Source organism: Bos indicus x Bos taurus, chromosome 10, assembly GCF_003369695.1.
Source record: "Bos indicus x Bos taurus breed Angus x Brahman F1 hybrid chromosome 10, Bos_hybrid_MaternalHap_v2.0, whole genome shotgun sequence".
In the NCBI taxonomy this organism is placed as follows: Eukaryota; Metazoa; Chordata; class Mammalia; order Artiodactyla; family Bovidae; genus Bos; species Bos indicus x Bos taurus.
In genome coordinates, this window is record NC_040085.1 from 36,667,230 (window position 1) to 36,693,956 (window position 26,727).

At 41.6% G+C, this 26,727-nt stretch overlaps 1 protein-coding gene and 1 long non-coding RNA gene across 5 annotated transcripts in view; both read right to left on the reverse strand.

Annotated features, from left to right (window-relative positions):
• The window catches only part of NEMF (nuclear export mediator factor), a 56,039-nt gene extending 46,529 nt beyond the window's left edge, over positions 1 to 9,510 (reverse strand). For 2 of the 4 annotated variants that reach the window (XR_003513076.1, XM_027553691.1), the window contains exons 1-4: positions 9,366 to 9,509; positions 8,167 to 8,235; positions 7,950 to 8,052; positions 4,659 to 4,784 (exon numbers count right to left, since the gene is read on the reverse strand). Coding sequence is in view for 3 of the 4 variants with exons in the window: in XM_027553691.1 (XP_027409492.1) it covers positions 4,659 to 4,784; positions 7,950 to 8,052; positions 8,167 to 8,235; positions 9,366 to 9,424 (357 nt within the window). In the remaining variant the exon portion in view is untranslated. Of the gene's footprint in view, positions 1 to 4,658; positions 4,785 to 7,949; positions 8,053 to 8,166; positions 8,236 to 9,365 lie in introns of all 4 variants that reach the window. The other 2 variants (XM_027553692.1, XM_027553693.1) reach the window with 1 other exon arrangement.
• A 14,162-nt stretch (positions 9,511 to 23,672) lies between these two features.
• The window catches only part of LOC113900184, a 160,517-nt gene continuing 157,462 nt past the window's right edge, over positions 23,673 to 26,727 (reverse strand). Inside the window, exon 3 of the long non-coding RNA XR_003513079.1 lies at positions 23,673 to 24,282. This is a non-coding gene — a long non-coding RNA (uncharacterized LOC113900184). The remainder of the gene's footprint in view (positions 24,283 to 26,727) is intronic.

Here is a 26,727-nt window from a genome sequence, read left to right on the forward strand (position 1 = left end):
GGGCAGTAAAACAATCTCAGTAAAAGGCAACTGTACCTAAATTCTAAGGGATCAAAGAGAGCAAACTACCATTTAAAGAATATATCACTCAGATTTGCACTAGTATAGTCTACTAAATTATAGGTCAGAGAAAGGTAAAGAGCTTTATCATGTAACCATCACAAAAATAAAATCAACGATATTCTGAAAAAAATAATCACAATCAGATTTACTCAGTCTCCAATTACTCTCCAATTTACTCAGTCCTGTATAATCAATTCTAGTCATCCCAGATCATAGGTTAACACTCTATTTTCATGAAAACATCTGCTTCTAGACTAAAAAGAGTCTTAAAAATTCTAACTTGGCATCCCTGATACAGACTGGTATCTGTCCAATATTGGCTGACATATGAGTCTATTATTTAAGAGCAGGGGTAAGCAAACTTTTCCCATAAAAGGCAAGATGATAAATATTTTAGGGTTTGTGGGCCACATATGGTTTCTGTTGCATATTCTTCTTTCATTTTAAAGGGCTCTTTCAAAATGTAAAAGCCATTCTTAAACACAGCCTTTACAAAAAGAGGCTATAGGTTATATAGTTTATCAACTCCTATTTAAGAGTATCCGGTATGTCCTTTTAACCAAGGTTTTGAGGCCACTTTCTTTGTTAAAGATTCAATTTATAATGACAAAATTATGAAGATGAAACAAATTAATTGTTGCCAGGGTGCTGGGATGGGAGGGAGTGAGGTGGGTGTTACTACAAAGGGTTATCCCAAGGAAGATCTCTGTGGTAATGGAAGACTTCTGTATCTTGATTGCAGTGTTGGTTACATTAATCTACAAACGTGGTAAAATGCACAGGGCTCTATGTACCAATATTGATTTCCTGGTTTTGACACTGTAATATGATTATATAAGATGTACAACTAAGGGAAACTGGGTGAAAGTTACACCAGACCTCTCTATCTTTGCAACTTCCTATGAATCTATGATCATTTCAAAACAAAAGTTTTTAAAAAGTTATCATACAAATTTTAAAAAATGGACCACTACCTGAGACCACATACAAAAATCAATTCCAGGAGGGCTACAGCTGTAGCTGCTCTTGCCTGCAGGGGAGGAGGGGGCAGAAGAGGGCCTGCAGGGGAGGAGGGGGCAGAAGAGGAAAGGATCACTGGCAAAGAGAAGTGCACAGACAGTTAGAGAAAGTGCAGGGATCAGCAGCTGGTCTTGCTGTCCCTGTCCCACATTCAGGTCAATAACTAACACAGGTAAGTTCACTTGTGAGGATTCACTAAGTGCACATTTATCTAACAAAAATCTGAAAATTCTTAAAAGTATCTTGTGAAAACATTCGTAAGAAAAAAAGTCCCAATATTATTTTTAAAAATTACACAGTATTCTATTATTTGGGTCTCCCTTAATTATTTAACTAATTTCTTATTCAAAGAAATTTAGCTTTGAATACTGGAGTTGCCTGGAGTCTAGAAAGAAGACAAAAATTCTCTTCTATCTCACATATAAGGAACAAATAGGGACCAATTTCCACCGAAGAGCTGTAGTTAAGTCCAGTCCAAATGACTCATGCAAGAAATAAATGGGACCATTCAGGAGATAATAATCACAGAGAAAAGGAGAAAAAGCAAACAACACAGACATTCAGGTTCTTTCCAAGTTTAACTATTATAAACACTATAAGAATATCCCTGACATGGTCCTTTCCAAGCACTTGCCTCAAACGCTTATAATAAATTCCTAGAAGTGGAATTCCTGGGTCAAAGGTTTAGGCACATAAACTTTAAAAATCATGTTACAATCTGTCAAATAATCCTCGAAAATAATGTTCTAATCTGCCCTTGTTCCTGAACAACTTTTTAATTCGTCTTTTTTCTGGCCACGGATTAAACCTGGGCCATGGCACTGAAAGCTCAGAGTCCTAACCACTAGGCCACCAGGGAACTCCCTGTACATTCTTGATAATATTGGTTGTCATCAAACATTCCAATCATTTATATGCTGACGAAAAAAAAAAGAATAAGAGGAGAAAGAAAAATATCTCATTTTCATCTTTCAGTAATTCGTGAATTTATACATGTTTTCATGCTTTCATAAGCCATTTGTATTATTCTTTTCTGAATTGTGTAATCAAGTACTTTACCCATTTTTTCCACTTGAATGGTTTGTGAAAACTACATATTGAGGGTAATGAACACTTTATTTATCCTGTGAGTTAAAAACACTTCTTCCCAGTTTTTCACTTCATATGTAGCTCATGGTGTTTTCTGCTTTACTCAGTTTTTAAACTGTCTTACTGGTAGGTTAAGTAGTAATATTTATTATTTTCACTGTTAAGCTTAAAAGCCTTTTTCATCCCAAATTCGTCCATCTTAATCCATATTTTTACCTAGCACTTCTATGATCTCACTTTTTATACTTAAATTTTTCATGCAAATGGTATTTTGCTGTTGACAGCTCACGAAAAAACATTTCCAAGATAGAACAGGTAACTAAGAGAAGGATTAAGAGGCAAGAAGAATGGTGAGGCCATCAGCAGTCTTCCTTTTATAACTGATGACACTGAAAATGTGGCAATGTCCCTAGGTCTCAAATGCTGTTTATGACAAAACTATTTGACAATTTGCTGGCTCTATCACATTAGTTCTGAAATTTAAAGTACCAGATAATATCTTCAATTCTCAGATTTTCATCTACCACATTTAAATGCTATTATTTTTTGTTTTTCTGGCTGCACACATGGCATATGGGATCTTAGTTCCTAGTGGAAGCACAGTCTTAATCACAAACCACCAAGGAAGTCCCTCAAATACTATTTTAAATGGCTAGATCAGATCAGATCAGTCGCTCAGTCGTGTCCGACTCTCTGCGACCCCATGAATCGCAGCACGCCAGGCCTCCCTGTCCATCACCAATTCCCGGAGTTCACCCAGACTCACGTCCATCGAGTCAGTGATGCCATCCAGCCATCTCATCCTCTGTCGTCCCCTTCTCCTCCTGCCCCCAATCCCTCCCAGCATCAGAGTCTTTCCCAGTGAGTCAACTCTTCGCATGAGGTGGCCAAAGTACTAGAGTTTCAGCTTTAGCATCATTCCTTCCAAAGAAATCCCAGGGCTGATCTCCTTCAGAATGGACTGGTTGCATCTCCTTGCAGTCCAAGGGACTCTCAAGAGTCTTCTCCAACACCACAGTTCAAAAGCATCAACTCTATGGCGTTCAGCCTTCTTCACAGTCCAACTCTCACATCCATACATGACCACAGGAAAAACCATAGCCTTGACTAGATGAACCTTTGTTGGCAAAGTAATGTCTCTGCTTTTGAATATGCTATCTAGGTTGGTCATAACTTTCCTTCCAAGGAGTAAGCGTCTTTTAATTTCATGGCTGCAATCTCCATCTGCAGTGATTTTAGAGCCCAGAAAAATAAAGTCTGACACTGTTTCCACTGTTTCCCCATCTATTTCCCATGAAGTGATGGGACCGGACGCCATGATCTTCGTTTTCTGAATGTTGAGCTTTAAGCCAACTTTTTCACTCTCCACCTTCACTTTCATCAAGAGCTATTTTAGTTCCTCTTCACTTTCTGCCATAAGGGTGGTGTCATCTGCATAGCTGAAGTTATTGATGTTTCTCCCGGCAATCTTGATTCCAGCTTGTGCTTCTTCCAGTCCAACATTTCTCATGATGTACTACTCTGCATGTAAGTTAAATAAACAGGGTGACAATATACAGCCTTGACGAACTCCTTTTCCTGTTTGGAACCAGTCTGTTGTTCCATGTCCAGTTCTAACTGTTGCTTCCTGACCTGCATACAAATTTCTCAAGAGGCAGATCAGGTGGTCTGGTATTCCCATCTCTTTCAGAATTTTCCACGGTTTGTTGTGATCCACACAGTCAAAGGCTTTGGCATAGTCAATAAAGCAGAAATAGATGTCTTCCTTTTTCCATGATCAGCGGATGTTGGCAATTTGATCTCTGGTTCCTCTGCCTTTTCTAAAACCAGCTTGAACATCAGGAAGTTCACGGTTCACATATTGCTGAAGCCTGGCTTGGAGAATTTTGAGCATTACTTTACTAGCGTGTGAGATGAGTGCAATTGTGCGGTAGTTTGAGCATTCTTTGGCATTGCCTTTCTTTGGGATTGCAATGAAAACTGACCTTTTCCAGTCCTGTGGCCACTGCTGAGTTTTCCAAATTTGCTGGCATATGGAGTGCAGCACTTTCACAGCATCATCTTTCAGGATTTGGAATAGCTCCACTGGAATTCTATCACCTCCACTAGCTTTGTTCATAGTGATGCTTTCTAAGGCCCACTTGACTTCACATTCCAGGATATCTGGCTCTAGGCCAGTGATCACACCATCGTGATATCTGGGTCGTGAAGATCTTTTTTGTACAGTTCTTCTGTGTATTCTTGCCATCTCTTCTTAATATCTTCTGCTTCTGTTTAAATGGCTAAGGTCTGCCTAAATTCTGGCCTCCAGATAAAATGAAGATTAATGGAAGATTACATTTTACTTGCATTGCACTACATTATCCTAGTGTATCAATGGCCTTTCACAAGAAAAAAATGTTCCCTGCTCATGTCTGATAGCACTATTACATGAATAATCGACAATACAGTGAATTCTCCTCACCCCACCCCCAAATTTAACTTACCCTGTCATAGAGCTCAATGATTAAGTGATAAGCAGCTTCATCACTTCCAAACTGAAAATCTACAATTCTATCCACACCAAGCTGCTTTGCACTGACTAATCTCCGACTCTTCAAATGTTTTCGGCACTAGCAAGAAAGAGAAGAAAAAGGCATTTAAATAGTAAAAGTGAATTTCTAATCATTCGGTATTGGTTTATAAGTTTCTCCTTCTAATTTCCATTAGGAATAATATCTTAAGACTAGTAGATAAAACAGTATAGTCTTAAAATCAAAACTTACAGAATGATAATCAGAAGAAATACATTTTATTTCAGACCACTGACTGCTAACTCTGAAACAGTATTTCATATTCAATTTTTAAGTAGACAATAACAGATAATGAAATTTACTTTTTTGCTTTATACACTGCTAAATAAATTCCTGTTCTTGTCCTGAAGACCACACACAAAACTGTAACCTTTTTTAAAAGCCTCTTTCTACTCCACTTTTTTAAATATCCCAAATTCCCTTTTGTGTGTTTGTGTCCAAGATTAATGATTTCCACTAATCTTTCAGTTCAAATACAAATTCTAAACCATGAGCTTACTGAAATACTGTAAATCAGTCCTCCAACTTACAACTAATAACCTATTCTCACGAACTTTATTAATAAAGCCCAAGCAGAATTTTTCTGGTACTATCTCCAAGTTTTTGAACAACTTAGCTCAACTCCAAATGCAGCAACTCCTATCTTTTATCAAATTCCATTTCTATGCCTAGTCATAAGGTTCTTGTTCTTATCAGCAATTAAAATAAAATGAACATATTAAACCCAAAGGCAACTTACTTGGTAAATACCTACTGTTTTATATTACACGTACTACCCTTCGAAGTGAAAGTCACTCAGTCGTGTCCGACTCTTGCGATCCCATGGACTACAGCCCCCCGGCTCCTCTGTCCGTGGGACTCTCCAGGCAAGAATGCTGGAGTGGGTTGCCATTTCCTTCTCCAGGGGATATTCCCAACCCAGGAATTGAACCTGAGTCTCCTGCAATGCAGGCAGATTCCTTACCAACTGAGCTATGAGGGAAACCCATACTACTCTTTAGTATAAATATCTTATGTACGACATCAACCAAAAACAAAACTACTCTGTGGCTCCTTAAAAAATTTTTAACAATTGTTTCTCATTTTTTAATTTGAAAGACCTCTTAGTCAAGACCAGAAAGAAAGGATGCTTTCTTTTCCTCAAGACTCAACTCCAAGACAAATTTTACAGATAAATTCATCTAAAACCATCTTTAAAAAAAAAAAAAAGAAGAAGAAATATCCAGGGTCATTCTTCAAATCAATGCCAATTCTTTCATAACTAAGAAGAGTTCTCCAGAGCTACAGTTCAAACTGACTAAAATTCTCATTTTATGTATTCAGGCAGAATTTTATACTCACATTATATTGAGGCAGATATGAGACTTTTCAACCTTCACAGAATAAATAATTTCCCCCTCCTAAATTTAACAGTTTTCATTTAGAAGTGGCCTACATTAATTTTGATTTAAACAGTGACCTACATTCAGGGCTATCTTTAAATCCCCAGGTGAAAATCATAGTCAATTTCCCCAGTAATATTTTTATGAGAAAAATAAAGTTAAAATGAAGATAAAAGGCATCTTTGAATGGAATAGAAGTCCACGCCATGGAATGGTAAAAAAGGGAAAATTATCATGAGTATAGGCAGACATATAATACATATGTAAAACCTCTTTTTTCTTTCTCTACTAGCATCTTGGTGAAAACAAGCTTCTGTCAGTGTCACAAAGCTGTATCTGGCATTCCCAAATGTGAGAATCAGGAAAAGTCACTGATTTACCACATACTAAACATGATCCTGCCTGACATACAACAGTAACAGCTGTAGATATTTATAAAGTGCTTAATGTTGTCTACTCCACTGGAGGGAATTTGTATACATATTTAGATTGACATGTATACCTAACTCATCAAAGTTTTTTGTTTGTTTGTTTTTTTTTTTTTGAGTGTCTGATCTCCTATTGATATAGCCTTATTTGGGGATGTTTACACAATCCCAAAAGCATATAGCTTATTATCTGTTATATCATCTGTAAAACTGAAATGATATTTGTTCTTCATATCCACTGAGTTGCTAAACAACTCAAATGAAGTATTATTCCTTGAAAAGTGCTATACAAATATAAAGTGTCATTATTATTAAGGACAATTTCCAAAAGATACATTTTGGGTTACTATTAAGTAAATGAAACTTTTAAGAATTTGATAATTTTGTGACAGGCCTTGCGATTTGGGAAACACTTACCTAACGTGTAATCCAAAACAGATTCTAAGTTGCTGGGGATAAGGATCTTCTCTGTAAAGCCTCTAATGAAATAACACAATGCCAAAACAAATAAATTTCTGAAGGAAAGTGAGGAGGAGAGGAAGAAGGAAATTAATACATATGGAGCCCTACTATGTGTCAGGCATTGTGTTAGGTGCTTTACATTTAACTTCAATCAATCCTCACCAATAACCCCGTAACAGAGGCATTATCTATATTTTACATTTAAAGAAACAAGTCCCAAGAGGTTAAGTAAAATTTCCAAGTTATAAAAGTATTCAAGCAGCAAAATCAGTAATTCAAAGTTATGTATATCTGAGTCTAACGTCTTTCCTCTGTACCACGAGCTCTCAGTATACCTGTTATGTCAATAAGCAAATGGGTAATACATTCACAGATGCAGGATCTCAGTTTTAACAGTAAAACAGAGAGAAGTGAAAAGTAAAAAGATATGGCTGGTAGCATACTAATGTCATTGAGTATTCCAACAAAATACATACTGGCAGCTGAAAAGTGAACCGTGGAAGACAAGGCTAGGGAAGGAGGCAGAACACAGAAAGCCAAGAGTGCTGGGGTGCAGGATACAGACTCAGATATCAGACAATTGTAAAAGGTGGGGTAACTAATCAAAATGATGCTGTAGAAAGATCACTGCTGGTCTGAAACAAATTTTTTTTGATAGTGAGAAGCACAGAGTTAAAAGACTATAATGTCCAGCTCTATAAAAGCTTGAATTAGAATGGTAACTTTGGGAAGGAAAGATCTGGAACACAAAGTGGTGTGATGGGTAAAAGGAAGAAGTTAATAAACATCTCCTTTATTCATCCTGTATGTCTCAACTACTCTGTATTTATCTGTTTTATTTATACCAACGAAGAAAAACCAGTTTATAACTTCAATTGTTAGTGACCACTCTCAGAGCCTTAACATTAAGCTTCAAGTATAATAAGGTTTACCTTCATGGCAAAACTAGACGGCATCATATTCTTAGGCCACTCAAATTCTGTTGTGTGAATTCGTATGCCAGATTCGAGTAAAAGTGTAGCTTTAAAGTCTGGTCTGTAGAAGAAAAAAGTCAAAATGTCTTTAGGGTCCTACCAGCACTAACAGTAGGTTGCTTTAAAAAAAAAAATTAATTACATAAGATAAAACAAGCCTATAAAATGCTCTTACTTTTGAAGACGAATAAGATACGTTTTATTATCCACATCGTAAACATTGTTTACTCTCATTCCTAGCAAGCTGCAAAAAGAAAAGAAACAAGTAATAAATCATACTACCATTTGAAACATAAAACTCCCCACAATTTAAAGCGTAAGCGGAAACACAGCCTGCCAAAGAGGGAATCTTTAAAGACAGGGGGTCAACCAGAGTGCAGAGGCTGCTGCTACTGCTAAGTCATTTCAGTCGTGTCCGACTCTGTGCGACCACATAGATAGCAGCCCACCAGGCTCCTCTGTCCCTGGGATTCTCCAGGCAAGAATACTGGAGTGGGTTGCCATTTCCTTCTCCAATGCAGGAAAGTGAAAAGTGAAAGTGAAGTCGTTCCGTCGTGCCCGACTCTTAGCGACCCCATGGACTGCAGCCCACCAGGCTCCTCCATCCATGGGATTTTCCAGGCAAGAGTACTGGAGTGGGGTGCCAGAAGGCCAGCAACCTTCTGGCTAAACCTCGAATGTAACTGTTTAAAAAAAGTGATAGACCAGCTCCAGGAACATACAATGCTTTAAAGAGTTTTTTTAAGGGATCCAATACATGTATTAGGAAATACAGTAAAATCTAACTCAACTAATTACAGAAGAAAAGATGTAAACGAAGCCCTGAGAAATACGACAAAGCTCACACAGCTAAATAATATTAATAAAATATTAATAAAAACCGAACTAGAATGCAGATCTCCGGCCGAATCTATTACCTCCAGCTAAAACTCTTTGGGGTGAGGAGGAGAGTCTACCAAACCAAGCCTCTGGTCTGGAAACCTCTGGAACTAATGAGTTAACTCTAGTGTCCTGGCGTCCACCTGACTTCTTTTAGTAAACGTTTCCTGCCAGACCGGGGCGACTCAGGCCGGCAAGCCGACAGCCCTGCCAAAGTGGGACGCAAGACCTGGCGAGACCAGCAGCCCACGAGAGCCGGGGGGTGGCGCACGTGGCCGCCGGGGTCCCCCGGGTATCCTCAGGGCCACGGAAAGATGTCACGCGCTCGCCCACTCAGGCCTAGCCAGGTCTATAGGAGAACAGCACCCGGGGGAGGGGGGGGGCGGGGGCGGGGGCGGGGAGGGAAAACACAAGGCCCTTCTTATTTCTACGGTAGGGCCATGGCCTCTGCCTCCTGCACCCCCTGCACAAGCTTGGTCACCCGACGTACGGTACCTGGCATTCAGCTCCGCAAGTACCGCACGGAGGTCAACGGTGCTAAAGCGGGTCTTCATGGCGAGCCTCGAGGTTCTCTACCGCAGTTTCCTCCACTGCCGGCCTGACTCAACGCCGCTACTCTTATGCGCAGGCGCACTAGGCGGATCTACGGCCGCGCAGAAGATCCAATACTCCTCGAAGCGAACGTCTTTGAGTCACATTTTGTGAAGCGTTTGGCAGTCAAGTCGTCGTCGATTAGCTTTTCGTCGTACCAAAACAATTCGAAATAGATACAAATTATTCTCTTGAAACTGCATTCCTTCCTGGAAAGTTTACAAACTAGTCCAGTTACTTTGCTCCCTTGCCTCTCGGGATTCAAGCCAGCCCCCATAGTGACCCCTACTGGTCATAACAATTTATGAGCAATGTACTAGGAGGATTTCCCCAGGTACCGCTTTGTGTACCTGAGGAACTACCACTTTCCCTGGGGCGTACACTGTTGAAATTTAACGCAGTGGACTATTTCATTCGCCCTACAGTTACCCTCAATGATCAAGGCAAACCAACTCTTAAAAAAAAAAAAAAAGTTCCTATTCTGATAAGTCTTGCTCGCCGAAGAGCATTTTGCGTTTTACTGTGAGATTCTTATCCATTCTAGGTATTGGGAGAACCTGGGCTCAGCATAGTACCCGATATACAATGCTGCTCCTGCTGCTAAGTCGCTTCAGTCGTGTCCGACTCTGTGCGACCCCATAGACGGCAGCCCACCAGGCTCCCCCGTCCCCGGGATTCTCCAGGCAAGAACACTGGAGTGGGTTGCCATTTCCTTCTCCAATGCATGAAAGTGAAAAGTGAAAGTGAAGTCGCTCAGTCGTGTCCGACTCTTCGCGACCCCATGGACTGCAGCCCACCAGGCTCCTCCGTCCATGGGATTTTCCAGGCAAGAGTACTGGAATGGGGTGCCATCGCCTTCTCCGTGATATACAATAGGGGCTCCATAAATACTTGGCAACCTTAATATTCAGTTGTTTCGCTAGATAATGGTGAAGTAAGATTAAAAATAAAAATGAAAAGATATTAAAAAATAAGAAAGCCTTTTTTAAGGTAAGAACTCAAAAGAGACGGGGTCTCGCTATGTTGCCCAGGCTGGAGTACAGTGGCTATTCACAGGCGCGATCCCACTACTGATCAGCACGGGAGTTTTGACCTGCTCCGTTTCCGACCTGGGCCGGTTCACCCCTCCTTAGGCAACCTGGTGGTCCCCCGCTCCCGGGAGGTCACCATATTGATGCCGAACTTAGTGCGGACACCCGATCGGCATAGCGCACTGCAGCCCAGAACTCCTGAGCTCAAGCGATCCTCCAGCCTCAGCCTCCCGAGTAGCTGGGATTACAGGCGCGCGCCACAGCGCCCGGCGAGGAATCCAGACCTACCAGAATCCTAGGGTTTACCGGCTGCAAGTCGTGGCAAGCCGAATTCCCACCAGTAGAAGGCGACTCTAAGTAAAAAACGGCTCGGTGGGTAATTTCAGAAGAAACCGGGAATTGATGCCCCAGTGGGTCGCTTTAGCACGTACAGCGCAGCATTACTGCATCAGATGGCACAGTAAATCATGCAAAATAGATCAAAATATGGAATAAGCCACTTGAAGGTTTTAGGAAAGACGGGGAACCCCATTAACTGTAGTACAAACAGTAAAAGCGAGAGGTCTAACTGGACATAAATAATACTAAGGTTCTTATGTTGGCTCTTTCAGGCATTTCCCGAATAATGCCTAAATATTTTACGTAAAAGCAATCCACATAGAAAGGTACAACACTCAGATCTTCTTTACAAACAAAAACTGAAATACGTTATGGCAAAACACCCACTTTAGGGCCCTTAGACCTAGACTCATAAGATAGGAGCAGGATACTAATTTAAGTTATACATAAGACAACCACTCTACTAACTCATACATAGCTTATGCTTTGTCTATCAAGGAAAATGAGCGACAGAAGGAAAATACAAGAAAACACATAAGGGGGGAAAGAAGATAAAGATAAGTGTTATAATTACTATGGAATTCTATCATTTCTGGGTTCTGGAATAATTTCTTGATTTTGAAAAACTTCTGAATCAGGGATACTTAGAGACTTGTGAGAAAAATTAGAGGTAAGAGTAAATGGATAAATCATCTTCCCATTTTCAAAAAGAAGATAAAGGTGAATATCTGAAATCACTAACAGATTTATTGGCATTTGTCCCAACTGAAAATTTAGAGGTAGTTATTTATGGATGACTGAAGCGACTTAGCAGCCGCAGTAGGATCATCTAGAGCTGTGATTCTCAAGCTTTGGTGTGATTCACTCATCACTGTGGTGATAATCAAAGCAAATTCCTGAACACGACACCAGAGATTTTGAATTAACTTTGGCTCAAGGTATCTGCATTTGTAACTGTCAAGATGAATAGGGCCTGTAGCCCGTACTTGGAAGTTTACTGATCTCAGAAAGATGCAGTGGTAATCATTAGGAACCAACAGAGTTTCACTTCAGAATAATTTATAGTCTTATAAGACAAGATTGCCTCACCAAAGAGGATTCACGATACAGCAGGAAATCAGTCTTGCAAAAATATAAACATGGTACTTCTTATTGAGATATATATGTGGGAAGAAAGTCTATTTATTTTAATGTTTCTTACTTTTATCATATAATTATTAAAGCCAATTTTATTATATAATTATCAAAACTATTTTAATCTTGTCTTATTTTTACCATATAATTATATTTATATAATTTATTAATTTTACTTTCCATTCAACTCATAGAAATAGTCAATGTGTAGTGTCAGCAAGGGAAAAATCTCCACTTTTATCCCTCTTCAGTTCTTCTGGCTGGATTAATAATAAAAGTGATGCAAGACAACATAAGAGGAGAAAGAAAAATAAATTTTAATTAATGCACATGGAGGTTTCATAGAAATGGGACCTAAGAAGTGGCCAAAGCAGGCAGCCTTTATATTTTTTAAATAAATTAATAAATTTGTAAGGAACTGACAGAACAAAAAAAACAGGTTTTCAGGCACTCAAGTAGTGAAGAATCTAAACTGAATATAGACTTGGGTAATAAAGAAGTAATGAGGTTCATTTATACAGGCTTCTCAGCCTGAGTTCCCTGACTCTGGGGTTAAGGGTGTCCTACCTCTGGAGGCAGGGAGTGTACCTTTCATATGAGAAATTATTTCCTGCTTTCAGAATAAGAGAAAGGAGGATGAGAGTGTCTCTCTCATGTTGGCCATTTCTTAAGTAACTTTAATTCAAAGTAGTCAATGTGCCATTCAGGCACAATTTGGGGTGGCCTACACTGGACCAGAGGACACTTCTTGCCCCACAACAGTGAGAAATAAATTTGTGAGGGGGTCCTGCGTACCCTTGAAGATATCAGTGATCACGTTTCTCTGTAGGCCAGAACTTAAAGTGGGAGCAGGTGCCACTGATTCAGGAAACCTGAATGCAAGGGGAGTAACTGCAGCCTGAGTGGCAGAGAGCAATGGCAGCAATCATGTGCAGAGGCCAGGTGGGTGTGATGATCATAGTGAACAGCAGAGTCAAAGCAGCAATCAGAATAGTCTGACTAGGGAGACTGATGGTGTTGGCTATTTGAGCACGGTGTTCCTAGAACTGAAATGTATAGGAAGCTTACTAAATTCTTACTTGGTCTCTGTAAGCAAAAGAGTTGTAACTTAAGTGAACAAAAATGATAAAAACCGAGTCATAGTCTTTCAGTCAATTCTCAGACTCCAGCCAGTTCACAGACCCAGAACCTCTTGTTTGAGAGGAAATCTGGGTGCCCTTGAGGAAGGACACTGCCAAAAATGCATACTGCTCATCTTTCTCCCAGACTTCCCCAAAGAGATCTACATCTTTTTACCACGGTAACTGTGCATTGGGGAAAAGGAAATGGTCAGGCTTTGTGGGGGATTCCTGGATACTAGCTCTGAACTCACAGTAATTCCAGGAGACTCAAAACATGGCTGTGGTCCACTCAGAGTAGGGGTTTATGGAGGTCAGGTAGTCAGTGAAGTTTCAGCTCAGGTCTGTCTCACAGCGGGCCCAGTGTGTCCTCAAATGCCCCATGCAGGTATTTCTCCAGTGCTGGAAAGTATGATTGGAATACACATTCTCAACAATTAGCAGAATCCCCACACAGGTTTCCTGACCTGTGAGAGCAATTATGGGGAGAAGGCCAAGTGGAAGCCACTAAAACTGTCTATATGTAGGAAAATAGTAAACCAAAAGCAATACTGCTTTCCTGGAGGGATTGCAGAGATTACTACCACTATCAGGACCTAAAGATGCAGGGGTGGCCATTCCCATGACATCCCATTCAACTCACCTAATCAGCCTGTGCAAGAGATGGATGGACCCTGGAGAATAACAGTGCATGTTGTAAGATTAACCTGGTGGGGACTCCTGTTGGAGTTGCTATATCAGATGAGGTTTCATTGCTTGAGCAAATTAACACAGCCCCAGCACCTTGTATGCAGCTATTGATCTACTTATGTCTTTGCCTCTGTTAGAAAGACCACAAGAAGCAGTTTACTTTCAACTGGCAAGGCCAGAAATACACCTTTACTGTGCTACTTCAGGAGTATCAGCTCTCAAGTCCTACATCATAATTTAATTTGCCAGAACCTTGATCACCTTTCTCTTCCACCAGATACCACATGGATCCGTTACATTGATGACACCACAGTGATTAGACTTAGGGGAAAAGACACAGCAGCTACTCTATACTTATAGGTAAGTATAGAGTAGTGTCAGAGAGAGAAAATAAATCTGACGAAAATTCAGAGAACTGCCTCAGAGAAATTTCTAGGGATCCAGTGGTGTGGTATATGTCAAGATATCCCTTATTAATGTGAAGTTTAAGTTGTTGCATCTGGCTCCTTTCCAACTAAAAAAGAGGTGCAACACCAGTGGGCCTGTTTGGATTTTGGAGACAACATAGTCCTCCTTTAGGTATGTCACTCTGGCCCATTTACTGAGGGACCCAAAGAGCTATTAATTTTGAGTGGGGTCCATATCAAGAGAAGGCTGTGCATCAGGTCCAGGCTGCCATGCCAGTTGCTCTGCCACATGTGATCCAGCAGGTCCAATGGGGCTTGCAGTGGCTGCGGCAGACAGGCATGCAGTTCGCAGCATTTGGCAGGGCCCTGTAGATGAAGCACCCTGTAGGCTCTTAGAATTTTGAAACAAAGCCCTGCCATGCTCTGTGGATAACTGCTCTCCATTTAAGAAACAGCATTTGGCCTGCTGCTGGGCTTTGGAGAAACTGAATGCTTAACCACATGCCTCCAAAGTTATCGTGCAACCTGAGCTGCCTATCATGGACTGAGTGTTACCTAACCCACCGTGCTATAAAGTTGGGGGTGAACAGTAGCCCTCCATCATCAAATGGAATTGGTAGATATGAGATCAGACCCAAGCAGGTTCTGAAGGCACAAATTAGCTACATGAAGATGTGGTCCAAATGCCCATGTTCCTCACTCCTGCTACACCACCTTCTCTCTCCCAGCCTGCACCTATGGCCTCATGTGGAGTTCCCTATAATCAGTTGACAGAGGAAGAGAAGACTTGGGCCTGGTGTATAGGTAGTTCTGTATGATATGTCAACCCTAAAACAGACAGCTGCAGCACTATTGACCCCTTCTGGGACATTCCCTGAAGGGATGTGATGAAGGAAATCCTCCTAGCAGGCAGAACTTTGAGCAGAGTACCTGGTTGTTCATTTTGCTTGGAAGGAGAAATTTCCAGCTATGCAATTATACACCAATTCATGGGCTGAGGCCAATTGTTTGACTAGATGGTCAGGGACTTGGGAAGGAATGTAATTTGAAAATGGGTGATGATGAAGTCTGGGAGAGGTATGTGGACAGACCTATCAAAATAGGTGGAGAATATGGAGGTATTTGGATCCCATAAATATGCTCACCAAAGATTGATCTAAGTAGAGAAGGATTTTAATAATCAAGTGGAAAGATGACCAACTTATTCTGTAGATACTAACCAAATTCCTTCCCCAGCTACCTCTGTCATTAGCCAAAGGGATCATGAACAGGGTAGCCATGGTGGCAGGGGCAGGGGTGGAGCTTACGCAGGGGCTCAGCAACATGGACTTCCACTCACCAAGGCAGATGGCTGCAGCCAGTGCCAAGTGCCTAACTGGCCAGCAGCAAAGGCCAACACTGAGTCCTAGACATGGTACCCTTCCCCAAGGTGATCAGCCACTACCTAGAGGCACATTGATTACACAGGACTACTTCCATCGTGGAAGGGGCGAGGTTTTGTTGTTACTGGAACAGACATATATTTGGCCACAGATTTGCCTACCCTCCATGCAATGCTTCTGCCAAAACTACCATCCAGGGCTTACAGAATGCCTTTTCCAGCAACATGGTTTTTCACACAGCATTGCTTCTGATCAAAAACTCATTTCACAGCAAATGAAGTAGAGTAATGGGCTTGTTCTCATGGATTTTACCGGTTTTACCATTTCCCCCACCATCCTGAAGCAACTGACTTGATAGAATGATGGCATAACCTTTCAAGGATTCAGTTACAACACAGCTAGGTGCCAATACTTCACAGGACTGAGGCAAGGTTCTTCAGGAGGGTCTATATACTCTGACTCAGTGTCCAATATAGGGTGCTATTTCTCCCATAGCCAATATTCATGAATCCAGGAAAGAAGGGCTGGAAATGGGAATGGCATTATTCACTACTACCTCTAGTAACTCACTAGCAAAAATTTTTCATCCTGCCCGTTGTGGGCTTGTAATCTGCTGGCCTAGAGGTCTCAGGCCTAAAGGGAGAAATGCTTCTTCTAGAAGACACAATAATGATTCCATTGAACTAAAAGTTTAGACTGCTGCCTAGTAATTTTGGGCTCTTTGTTCCTCTGAATCAAAAGCAAACAAGGGAGTTGCTACGCTGGCTGCAGTGATTTGTTCTGACTACTAAGGAGAAATTTCACTGCTACTCCACCATGAGGTAAGGAAGAGTGTGCCAAAAATATAATAAATCCCTTAGAGCGTCTTTTCCTGCTGAACTGAAGAGTGGGGAATGGAACAGAGAAAATGAAAATGCCACAGAGCTCCAGTACTGAAATTCTGTAGGTTTTTTTTAATTCATTAAACATTTTCCTGGTTGCTGTAAATTTTTAAACTTAAGATTCTAAAGTTCTAAAAAACATGATTCTAACAGTTTTTGCCAGCTTTTTTATTGCTTCTGAGAGGAACAGACAGAACCTAGGAGTTCCCTACTGTGCCATGTTCCAGTATGCCAACTTTTTACGAGGTTTTAAAATTCATCCATTTATTCATTCAACAGCCATAAATTGAGCCCCAAGCATTGTTGTATATCAGGTATTTTTGTCCCTTGTAAAGTCAGCATTAGGCATCAGTGTTATCTGGCTTTCTCAGTAGAAGTTTGGGATCTAGAATGAAAGATGAGACATTCTACACTTAGATGATAAACCAGAAATAGAATATTATGCTCTCTATTGGGGCTATTACTTTCCAAGACAGATACACAAACTGGACAAACAGAAAGGTAAAATGAGATTGGAACAATGCAGGGCAAGAAATGGTTGAAGTGTTGAGGGATGAAAATGTTTGATTTATTATCTGTAACCCCTGGGGTTACAGTTTCAGAGAAATAAATTGTCTTAATGCAATCAAGAACTTCCTAGAAGTCAACACTGCTTGAAGGAGGAAAAACTATTTAGAGATGCATATACAGGTGGTAAAACCATAAAGTATAACAGGATAATGTCACAAAGTTAGAATAGTGGTTATGTCCAAGAGGAAGGCTATTTGGGTATGGGCTTCTAGGATGCTAGCAAGTTCTATTTCTGAATACCAGTTATATAGTTGGTTATTTTATAAACACTTTAAATTTTACATTTGTATCTTTCATATGTATGACGTATCTCACAGAAGTTAAAAACAAAATACAGGTAATGGATACATACGGGGGATTAAAATAGTTACAAATTCTTTTTTTTTTTTTTTGGCTGCTCAGAGTGACATCTTAGTTCCCTAATCAGGAATTAAATATGTGCCCCCTGCAATAGAAGCACAGAATCTTAACCACTGAACCATCAGGGGAGTCCTGGCCACAAATTCTTTAACATCCATAGAGGAGGTTCTGTTCTCTCCACACCTTTGGATATAGGCTGGCCCATGGCTGCTTTAACTAATAAAGCACAGCAGACAGAAGCGATGCTATGCTCTTTCTGCCTTTAGCCTTTAAGAGGACTGGTAACTTTCAACTTGGTCTCTTGAAGAGTGAGTCACTGTGTAAGAAGTCTCACAATCTGCCACAGAGAGTCCTGAATACTACATGGAGAGGGAGTGTCATGACTGAAAGTTTTGCAGTCAAGCCTACCAAGGTACCAGACATATCAATCAAGGCACCTTGGACTGTCCAGATCAGACCAGCCAACAGCTGAATACCAGTAAGTGACCACAGGCAGTATCACCTGGAGTAGAATTGTTCAGCAGCTGCTGCTGCTGCTAAGTCGCTTCAGTCGTGTCCGACTCTGTGCGACCCCATAGACAGAAGCCCACTAGGCTCCCCTGTCCCTGGGATTCTCCAGGCAAGAACACTGGAGTGGGTTGCCATTTCCTTCTCCAATGCATGAAAGCGAAAAGTGAAAATGAAGTTGCTCAGTCCTGCCCAACTCTTAGCGACCCCATGGACTGCAGCCTACCAGGCTCCTCTGTCCATGGGATTTTCCAGGCAAGAGTACTGGAGTGGGGTGCCATTGCCTTCTCCGTTGTTCAGCAGAGCTTTGCCCAAATTCCTGACCCTCAAAATAATGAGATAAAATAGTTATTTCAAACAACAAAACTTTGGAGTAGTTTATTCTACACTGTCTTAGTCCCTTCAGGCTACTGTAACAAAAATACCATAGTTTGGGTGGCTTAAGTAATAAATACTTTTTTTCTCACAGTTCTGAAGACTGGGAAGTATAAGATCTGGTGAAGAACTGCTTCCTGGTTCATAGATAGGCATCTTTTTATTGTGCCCTCTTGTGGTGGAAGCAGCAAAGGAGCTCTCTAGGGTTTCTTTCACAAGGGCACTTAATCCCATTCATGAGGACTTCACCCCCATAACCTAATACTATGTCCCCATGTCCAAATACTATGACCTTGTGGGTTGGTTTCAACATATGGAATTTTGAGGGGGCACAAACATTCGATCTACAGTATACCCTATAGATAACACACACAAGGCAAATAAGCAAAAAATGTTTTAAGAAAGTAAGTGTTCTAATATTAATAGTAAAGCAAAGCAGGCTTAAGAACAAAATGCATTGTTTTGGAGGGACAAAACATTATTTTTTAATCAAGTATGTGTGTACTCTGAAGATAAGAGAGTCCTAAAACATTAACGTCATTATGTATATGTTCTTGGAATGGTGAGACCCTTCAAAGCAAACACCAAAAACAGAAACCATAAAGGATAAGGCTTAGTAGGTTTGAAAACATAAAACCTTAAAGTTGCTGAATGTCTAAGATATTCCACTGTTAACAAAATTAAAGGCTTAGAAAAAAGTATGGTCAACTGCATACTTCTTTCATGGATATTGTAGGAAATTGTAGAGTATTACTAAGTATTGGGTAGAGGGTTAAATTACATATTTAGTAATGGTGTTGAGTAAATGCCAAACAAAGTGCATTGTGACAATGACCTTCTGAAAACCATATTTTAACCCAGGCCAGGAGAAATTTTTTTGGTATTGGATATTTTAGGCATTCAGACTCGTCCAAGGTAAGGAGCAGAGGCTGCGCTTTGCTAGAGCAGCCATGAAGAGATACCCCACGTCCAAGGTAAGAGAAACCCAAGTAAGACAGTAGATGTTGCAAGAGGGCATCAGAGGGCAGACACACTGAAACCATACTCACAGAAAACTTGTCAATCTAATCACACTAGGACCACAGCCTTGTCTAACTCAATGAAACTAAGCCATGCCTGTGAGGCCACCCAAGACTGGCGGGTCATGGTGGAGAGTTCTGACAGAATATGGTCCACTGGAGAAGGGAATGGCAAACCACTTCAGTATTCTTGCCTTGAGAACCCCATGAACAGCATGAAAAGGCAAAATGATAGGATACTGAAAGAGGAACTCCCCAGGTCAGTAGGTGCCCAATATGCTACTGGAGATCAGTGGAGAAATAACTCCAGAAAGAATGAAGGGATGGAGCCAAAGCAAAAAGAATACCCAGCTGTGGATGGGACTGGTGATAGAAGCAAGGTCCGATGCTGTAAAGAGCAATATTGCATAGGAACCTGGAATGTCAGGTCCATGAATCAAGGCAAATTGGAAGTGGTCAAACAAGAGATGGCAAGAGTGAATGTCGACATTCTAGGAATCAGCAAACTGAAATGGACTGGAATGGGTGAATTTAACTCAGATGACCATTATATCTACTACTGCAGGCAGGAATCCCTCAGAAGAAATGGAGTAGCCATCATGGTCAACAAAAGAGTTCGAAATGCAGTACTTGGATGCAATCTCAAAAATGACAGAATGATCTCTGTTCGTTTCCAAGGCAAACCATTCAATATCACTGTAATCCAAGTCTATGCCCCAACCAGAAATGCTGAAGAAGCTGAAGTTGAACGGTTCTATGAAGACCTACAAGACCTTTTAGAACTAACATCCAAAAAAGATGTCCTTTTCATTATAGGGGACTGGAATGCAAAAGTAGCAAGTCAAGAAACACCCGGAGTAACAGGCAAATTTGGCCTTGGAATACGGAATGAAGCAGGGCAAAGACTAATAGAGTTTTGCCAAGAAAATGCACTGGTCATAACAAACACCCTCTTCCAACAACACAAGAGAAGACTCTACACATGGACATCACCAGATGGTCAACACCAAAATCAGACTGATTATATTCTTTGCAGCCAAAGATGGAGAAGCTCTATACAGTCAGCAAAAACAAGACCAGGAGCTGACTGTGGCTCAGACCATGAACTCCTTATTGCCAAATTCAGACTGAAATTGAAGAAAGTAGGGAAAACCACTAGACCATTCAGGTATGACCTAAATCAAATCCCTTATGATTATACAGTGGAAGTGAGAAATAGATTTAAGGGACTAGATCTGATAGATAGAGCGCCTGATGAACTATGGACGGAGGTTTGTGACATTGTACAGGAGACAGAGATCAACACCATCCCCATGGAAAAGAAATGCAAAAAAGCAAAATGGCTGTCTGGGGAGGCCTTACAAATAGCTGTGAAAAGAAGAGAAGTGAAAAGCAAAGGAGAAAAGGAAAGATATAAGCCCCTGAATGGAGAGTTTCAAAGAATAGCAAGAAGAGATAAGAAAGTCTTCTTCAGCGATCAATGCAAAGAAATAGAGGAAACAACAGAATGGGAAAGACTAGGGATCTCTTCAAGAAAATTAGAGATACCAAAGGAACATTTCATGCAAAGATGGTTTCGATAAAGGACAGAAATGGTATGGACCTAACAGAAGCAGAAGATATTAAGAAGAGGTGGCAAGAATACACAGAAGAATTGTACAAAAAAGATCTTCACGACCCAGATAATCACGATGGTGTGATCACTGACCTAGAGCCAGACATCCTGGAATGTGAAGTCAAGAGGGCCTTAGAAAGCATCACTACGAACAAAGCTAGTGGAGGTGATGGAATTCCAGTGGAACTATTCCAAATCCTGAAAGATGATGCTGTGAAAGTGCTGCACTCCATATGCCAGCAAATTTGGAAAACTCAGCAGTGGCCACAGGACTGGAAAAGGTCAGTTTTCATTCCAATCCCAAAGAAAGGCAATGCCAAAGAATGCTCAAACTACCACACAATTGCACTCATCTCACACGCTAGTAAAGTAATGCTCAAAATTCTCCAAGCCAGGCTTCAGCAATACGTGAACTGTGAACTTCCAGATGTTCAAGCTGGTTTTAGAAAAGGCAGAGGAACCAGAGACCAAATTTCCAACATCCACTGGATCATCGAAAAAGCAAGAGAGTTCCAGAAAAACATCTATATCTGCTTTATTGACTATGCCAAAGCCTTTGACTATGTGGATCACAATAAACTGTGGAAAATTCTGAAAGAGATGGGAATACCAGACCACCTGACCTGCCTCTTAAGAAATCTGTATGCAGGTCAGGAAGCAACAGTTAGAACTGGACATGGAACAACAGACTGATTCCAAATAGGAAAAGGAGTTCATCAAGGCTGTATATTGTCACCCTGCTTATTTAACTTCTATGCAGAGTACATCATGAGAAACGCTGGACTGGAAGAAGCACAAGCTGCAATCAAGATTGCCGGGAGAAATATCAATAACAGTCAGACACGACTGAGCGACTGAACTGAACTGAATGAATTAGATATTTTTGGCAGGGATCATGAGAATCCAAATCACTTTAAAAAGGGCCTATTTTTAAATTACTGTTACCCCGCCCCCCTCCCTGCCTCGCTTGTAAAAGCCCATGGACAGAGGACCACGGTGGACTATATTTCATGGGGTTGTAAAGAGTTGTACACAGCTGAGTGACTGAGCACGTTGACCCCTGCCCCACCTTTCATTAGACCTGAAGCTCTACAAAGGCAATGGCTTGTCCGTCCTATTTCTGATTATGTAGTATCAGTATCTAGTACCTAATTACCTAGGGTCTGGTAAATATTTGGCATGTAAACTTTTAAAAAATGGATAGATGGATAAATGAATGGATAGATGAATAAATGGATGGACTGTTAAAATATTATGCTTTAAAGAAAGATACACACACACACACCCCTCAGAAAAAGATTAACCCTGAAAACTTATTGAACGTGAAAAGTTTTTTAAACAAAAAGTACAAGCATTTTAAAGAAGACAGATACTGGAATGATTCCTTTCTGACCTCACAAGTTTTTTCAGGTACAGACTGACCTTCTATTTGCTTTCTATTGCTGCTGTAACAAATTACCACAAATTGAGTGGCTTAACCAACACAACTTTTTTATCTGACAGTTCTGAAAGTCAGAAGTCCCAAACAGGTCAGCAGGGCTGTAGTTTCCAGAGGCTGTTCACATTCCTTGGTTGGTGACCCTGCATGACTCCAATCTCTGCTTCCAGTTCACATCTCTCTGACTCTGATCTTCCTTCCTCCTTTATATATAATTGTAATAATCCTTGTAATTACATTGGGCCCAAAGGTATAATCCAGAATAATCTCTCCATCTCAAAATTTTTAAGTTACTCACATGTGTGAATTATCTTACCTCATAAAATAACATAGAGGAAGTTCACTCTATGAACTCATAAAATAACATCAGGAAGTTCACTTTTTTGTGGGGCATTATCCTACCTACCACACCTCAGTTCCACAAAACTGAGAAGTTCTGTCCCTAAAATGCCTAAATTTAAAAGGGGAAGCTCTAAGACAGTTCTTTCATAAAGATAAAATTACTATTACAGACCACCAAAAACTTCTGACAATTTTAAAGAGTCTCTTCTTTCATACCTTATTCACTTATTTCTTTTAAAAACGAGACAAAGATACAACACTTGCTCTACATAGCTCAGTGGAGGGCTCTGAGGCATTGCTCTAACCAGTTGAGTTCCAGATCCATCCCCATATAGTGCTCGAAGTTCCCTGCACTTCAATTCCATCTCTAAGGTGGTTGTTCAGTTGCTAAGTCCTGTCTGACTCTTTGTGACCCCATGGACTGCAGCACACAGGCTTCCCTGTCCTTCACTATCTCCAGGAGTTTCCTCAAACTCATGTCCATTGAGTTAGTGATGCCATCCAATCAAGTCATCCTCTGTCACTCCTTTCTCCTCCTGCCCTCAATCTTTCCCAGCATCAGGGTCTTTTTCATTGAGAAGGCTCTTCGCATCAAGTGGCCAAAGTACTGGAGCTTCAGCTTCAGCATCAGTCCTTTCAAAGAATATTTGGGGTTGATTTCCTTCAGGATTGACTGGTTTGATCTCCTTGCAGTCCAAGGGACTCTCAAGAGTCTTCTCCAGCAGCACATTTTGAAAGCTTCAGTTCTTCGGTGCTCAGCCTTCTTTATGGTTCAACCCTCACATCCATACATGACTACTTGGAAAAACCATAGCTTTGACTATATACAGTCTCTGCTTTTTAATACGCTGTCTAGGTTCGCCACAGCTTTTCTTCCAAGGAGCAAGAGTCTTTTAATTTCATGGCTGCAGTCACCATCTGCAGTGATTTTGGAGCCCAAGAAAATAAAATCTGCCACTGTTTCCTTTCCCACACCCCTCCCCCGCCCCATCTATTTGCCATGAAACGATGGGACCGGATGCCATGATCTTCGTTTTTTAAATGTTGAATTTTAAACCATCTAAGGTTAGCTGTGGGCAATCCGAGAAGGTGAGACAGGCTGACAGCATTTTTCCACATTGTTCCGGTTACCTTGGTTATAACAGGAACGTCTGGGTTCCTCTTATAGGTTTGCTTGTTCCCCTAAAAAGAGGGAGTATTTGGAAGGTCAGCCCTACCTGTAAACCCGCACTAAGTAAGGCTTGGCAAAAGGGCTAGATACTTCGCCAGAAACCTTTAAAAGCAAAAACCTTGATAGTCTAGTGGTGAATGAGGTTACATCCAGTGGCAGGAGGGTGGGGAGGAGAGGTCGGTTAACTAAGGGAAACGGCGATAAAAATTAGCAAACCTAACCGTTACGGGAAGAATATAGGAAATCTGGCCTCGGAGGTGCATTTTTTCCACTGACGCGGAGCAACCATTTTCTCCAATAGGTTGTGAGGAAACGAGCAACCCCTGTTGGTTTCGAGGGTGATAACAGCTTTTCGCAAAGACGTTCTGCTGATTGTCCAGTAGGGGTCAGTGATGAGGTAGGTGCAATCCCTCGAATATCCTAGTTAACCAGTGAGTTTTAACTGTAAAGGAGACATAAAATAGGAGACAAGTGTTAAAGAGTGAGCCAGTAATAAAGGCCAGTTATATCTCGTCTGTTTTTAATGCACACATTAGTGAACTACTGAACACGTAAAAAGTATCTGGAAAAAGGTAAACGTTTGTTGTTTACACAAAATTTGAATCCGTTAGTTGTACAGAAAATTTAGGTTCCCTTAAATCAGGGCGATGATAAATAAACAAAAGAGACGGGGTCTCGCTATGTTGCCCAGGCTGGAGTACAGTGGCTATTCACAGGCGCGATCCCACTACTGATCAGCACGGGAGTTTTGACCTGCTCCGTTTCCGACCTGGGCCGGTTCACCCCTCCTTAGGCAACCTGGTGGTCCCCCGCTCCCGGGAGGTCACCATATTGATGCCGAACTTAGTGCGGACACCCGATCGGCATAGCGCACTGCAGCCCAGAACTCCTGAGCTCAAGCGATCCTCCAGCCTCAGCCTCCCGAGTAGCTGGGACTACAGGCGCGCGCCACCGCGCCCGGCGATGAAAAACCTCGGCAGAGAGATACTAGAGGTTGCGGTGTTGTGACGTCATCTGGGGCGGGGCGAAGCAGAAGCCCTGCCAGGCATAAGACACGCCCGGCTCAGGGTGGGCCGGGAGGCTGAGGACATGTGACGTCATGGGGCGGAGATATTGTCTTGCCCTGGTCTGTTTGCGGGCTTGGAACTCGCACGTTTTCTTGTTCCAGCTTCGGCTCCTGGTGTTTTGCTTGGACTACTGTATTTTCTGGAGAAGGAAATGGCAGCCCACTCCAGTGTTCTTGCCTGGAGAATCCCAAGGACGGCGGAGCCTGGTGGGTTGCCGTCTTTGGGGTCGCACAGAGTCGGACACGACTAAAGCGACTTAGCAGCAGCAGCAGCAATTGTATTTTCGTTTAAGAAAAGTTGGTCGGTTGGCTCTTAATGCTCATAGGTGTTGTGTTCGGACACGCAGGTAGCACAAAAGGAAATGCAGTGCTCGGTCCCTCATTTTTCCCTTTCTTCAGCAGATCTTAAACACGTGCTGCACTCTGTGAAGAAGTTATTTACGAAGGAACCGGACCTTCTGTCCCTAAATCTACCATTGTCCACAGCAAGCATTTAGGAGGTGTCTTCGCTGTACCAAGGAATGTGATCCATAGTAGCGGGGGTTGGGGTCCACAGAAGTGCTGGAGGCCAGCTTAACTTTCACTGTTGAAGAGAGGTGGGGGAGCCGTCCGTTCATTGCCCGTTATTGTTGGGGGAGAAAATCTAGTATTGGAGTAGACTGTGCAAGAATTAGTATTTGGCGACCTGAAGTCTTTTAGGAGCAAGACTAGGTTGCTGCTGCTGCTGCTAAGTCGCTTCAGTCCTGTCCGACTCTGTGCGACCCCATAGACGGCAGCCAACCAGGCTCCGCCGTCCCTGGGATTCTCCAGGCGAGAACACTGGAGTGGGTTGCCATTTCCTTCTCCAATGCATGAAAGTGAAAAGTGAAAGTGAAGTCGCTCAGTCATGTCTGACTCTTAGCGACCCCATGGACTGCAGCCTACCAGGCTCCTCCGCCCATGGGATTTTCCAGGCAGGAAGGCATAAAGAGGAAGGAGGAAAAAAGAATTTCCAGCCATGGTAGATCTGCAATCAGCAGACCTTTTCTGTTTTATACAATCTTTACCATCTTTTTCTCTTAAAAACTAGTCCAAATCCCCCCTCCATTTCCTCCCTTGCAACACATTATTTTGCTCCCTCTTTGTAGATAATTTAAAGGCCGTCAGAAACATCTCAACTCCTTGTTACTCCGCTCTCCTTTAAAATTTATCTTTACATTTTCTTTTATATACATATTTGAATTTATTTATTTTTGCATTTTAAAATTTATTTTTAATTGGAGGATAATTGCTTTACAGTATTGTATTAGTCTCTGCCATATATCAACATGAATCAGCCATAGATATACATATAGCCCTGGAGGAGGGCATGGCAACCCACTCCAATATTCTTGCCTGGTGAATCCGCACAGACAGAGGAGCCTGGTGGGCTGCAGTCCATGGGGTCTGCATGTGTCCAAAGAGCTGGACACGGCTGAGCGACTGAGTACTGCATAGCACATACATATATCCATCCTCTCCCTCTTGAATCTCCCTCCCACCTCCCTTTCCATCCCAGCCATCTAGGTTGTCACAGAGCACCTGATTTGAGCTCCCTACTTCATACAGCAAATTTCCACTGGCTATCTATTTTACAGATGGTAATGTATATGTTTCCATGCTACTCTCTCCTTTCATCCCACCCTCTTCTTCCCTTTGTGTCCACAAATCTGTTCTCTACATCTTCATCTTGATCGCTGCCCTGCAGATAGGTTCATCAGTACCATCTTTCTAGATTCCATATATATGCATTAATATATGATATTTGTTTCTCTCTTTCTGACTTACTTCACTCTGTATAAC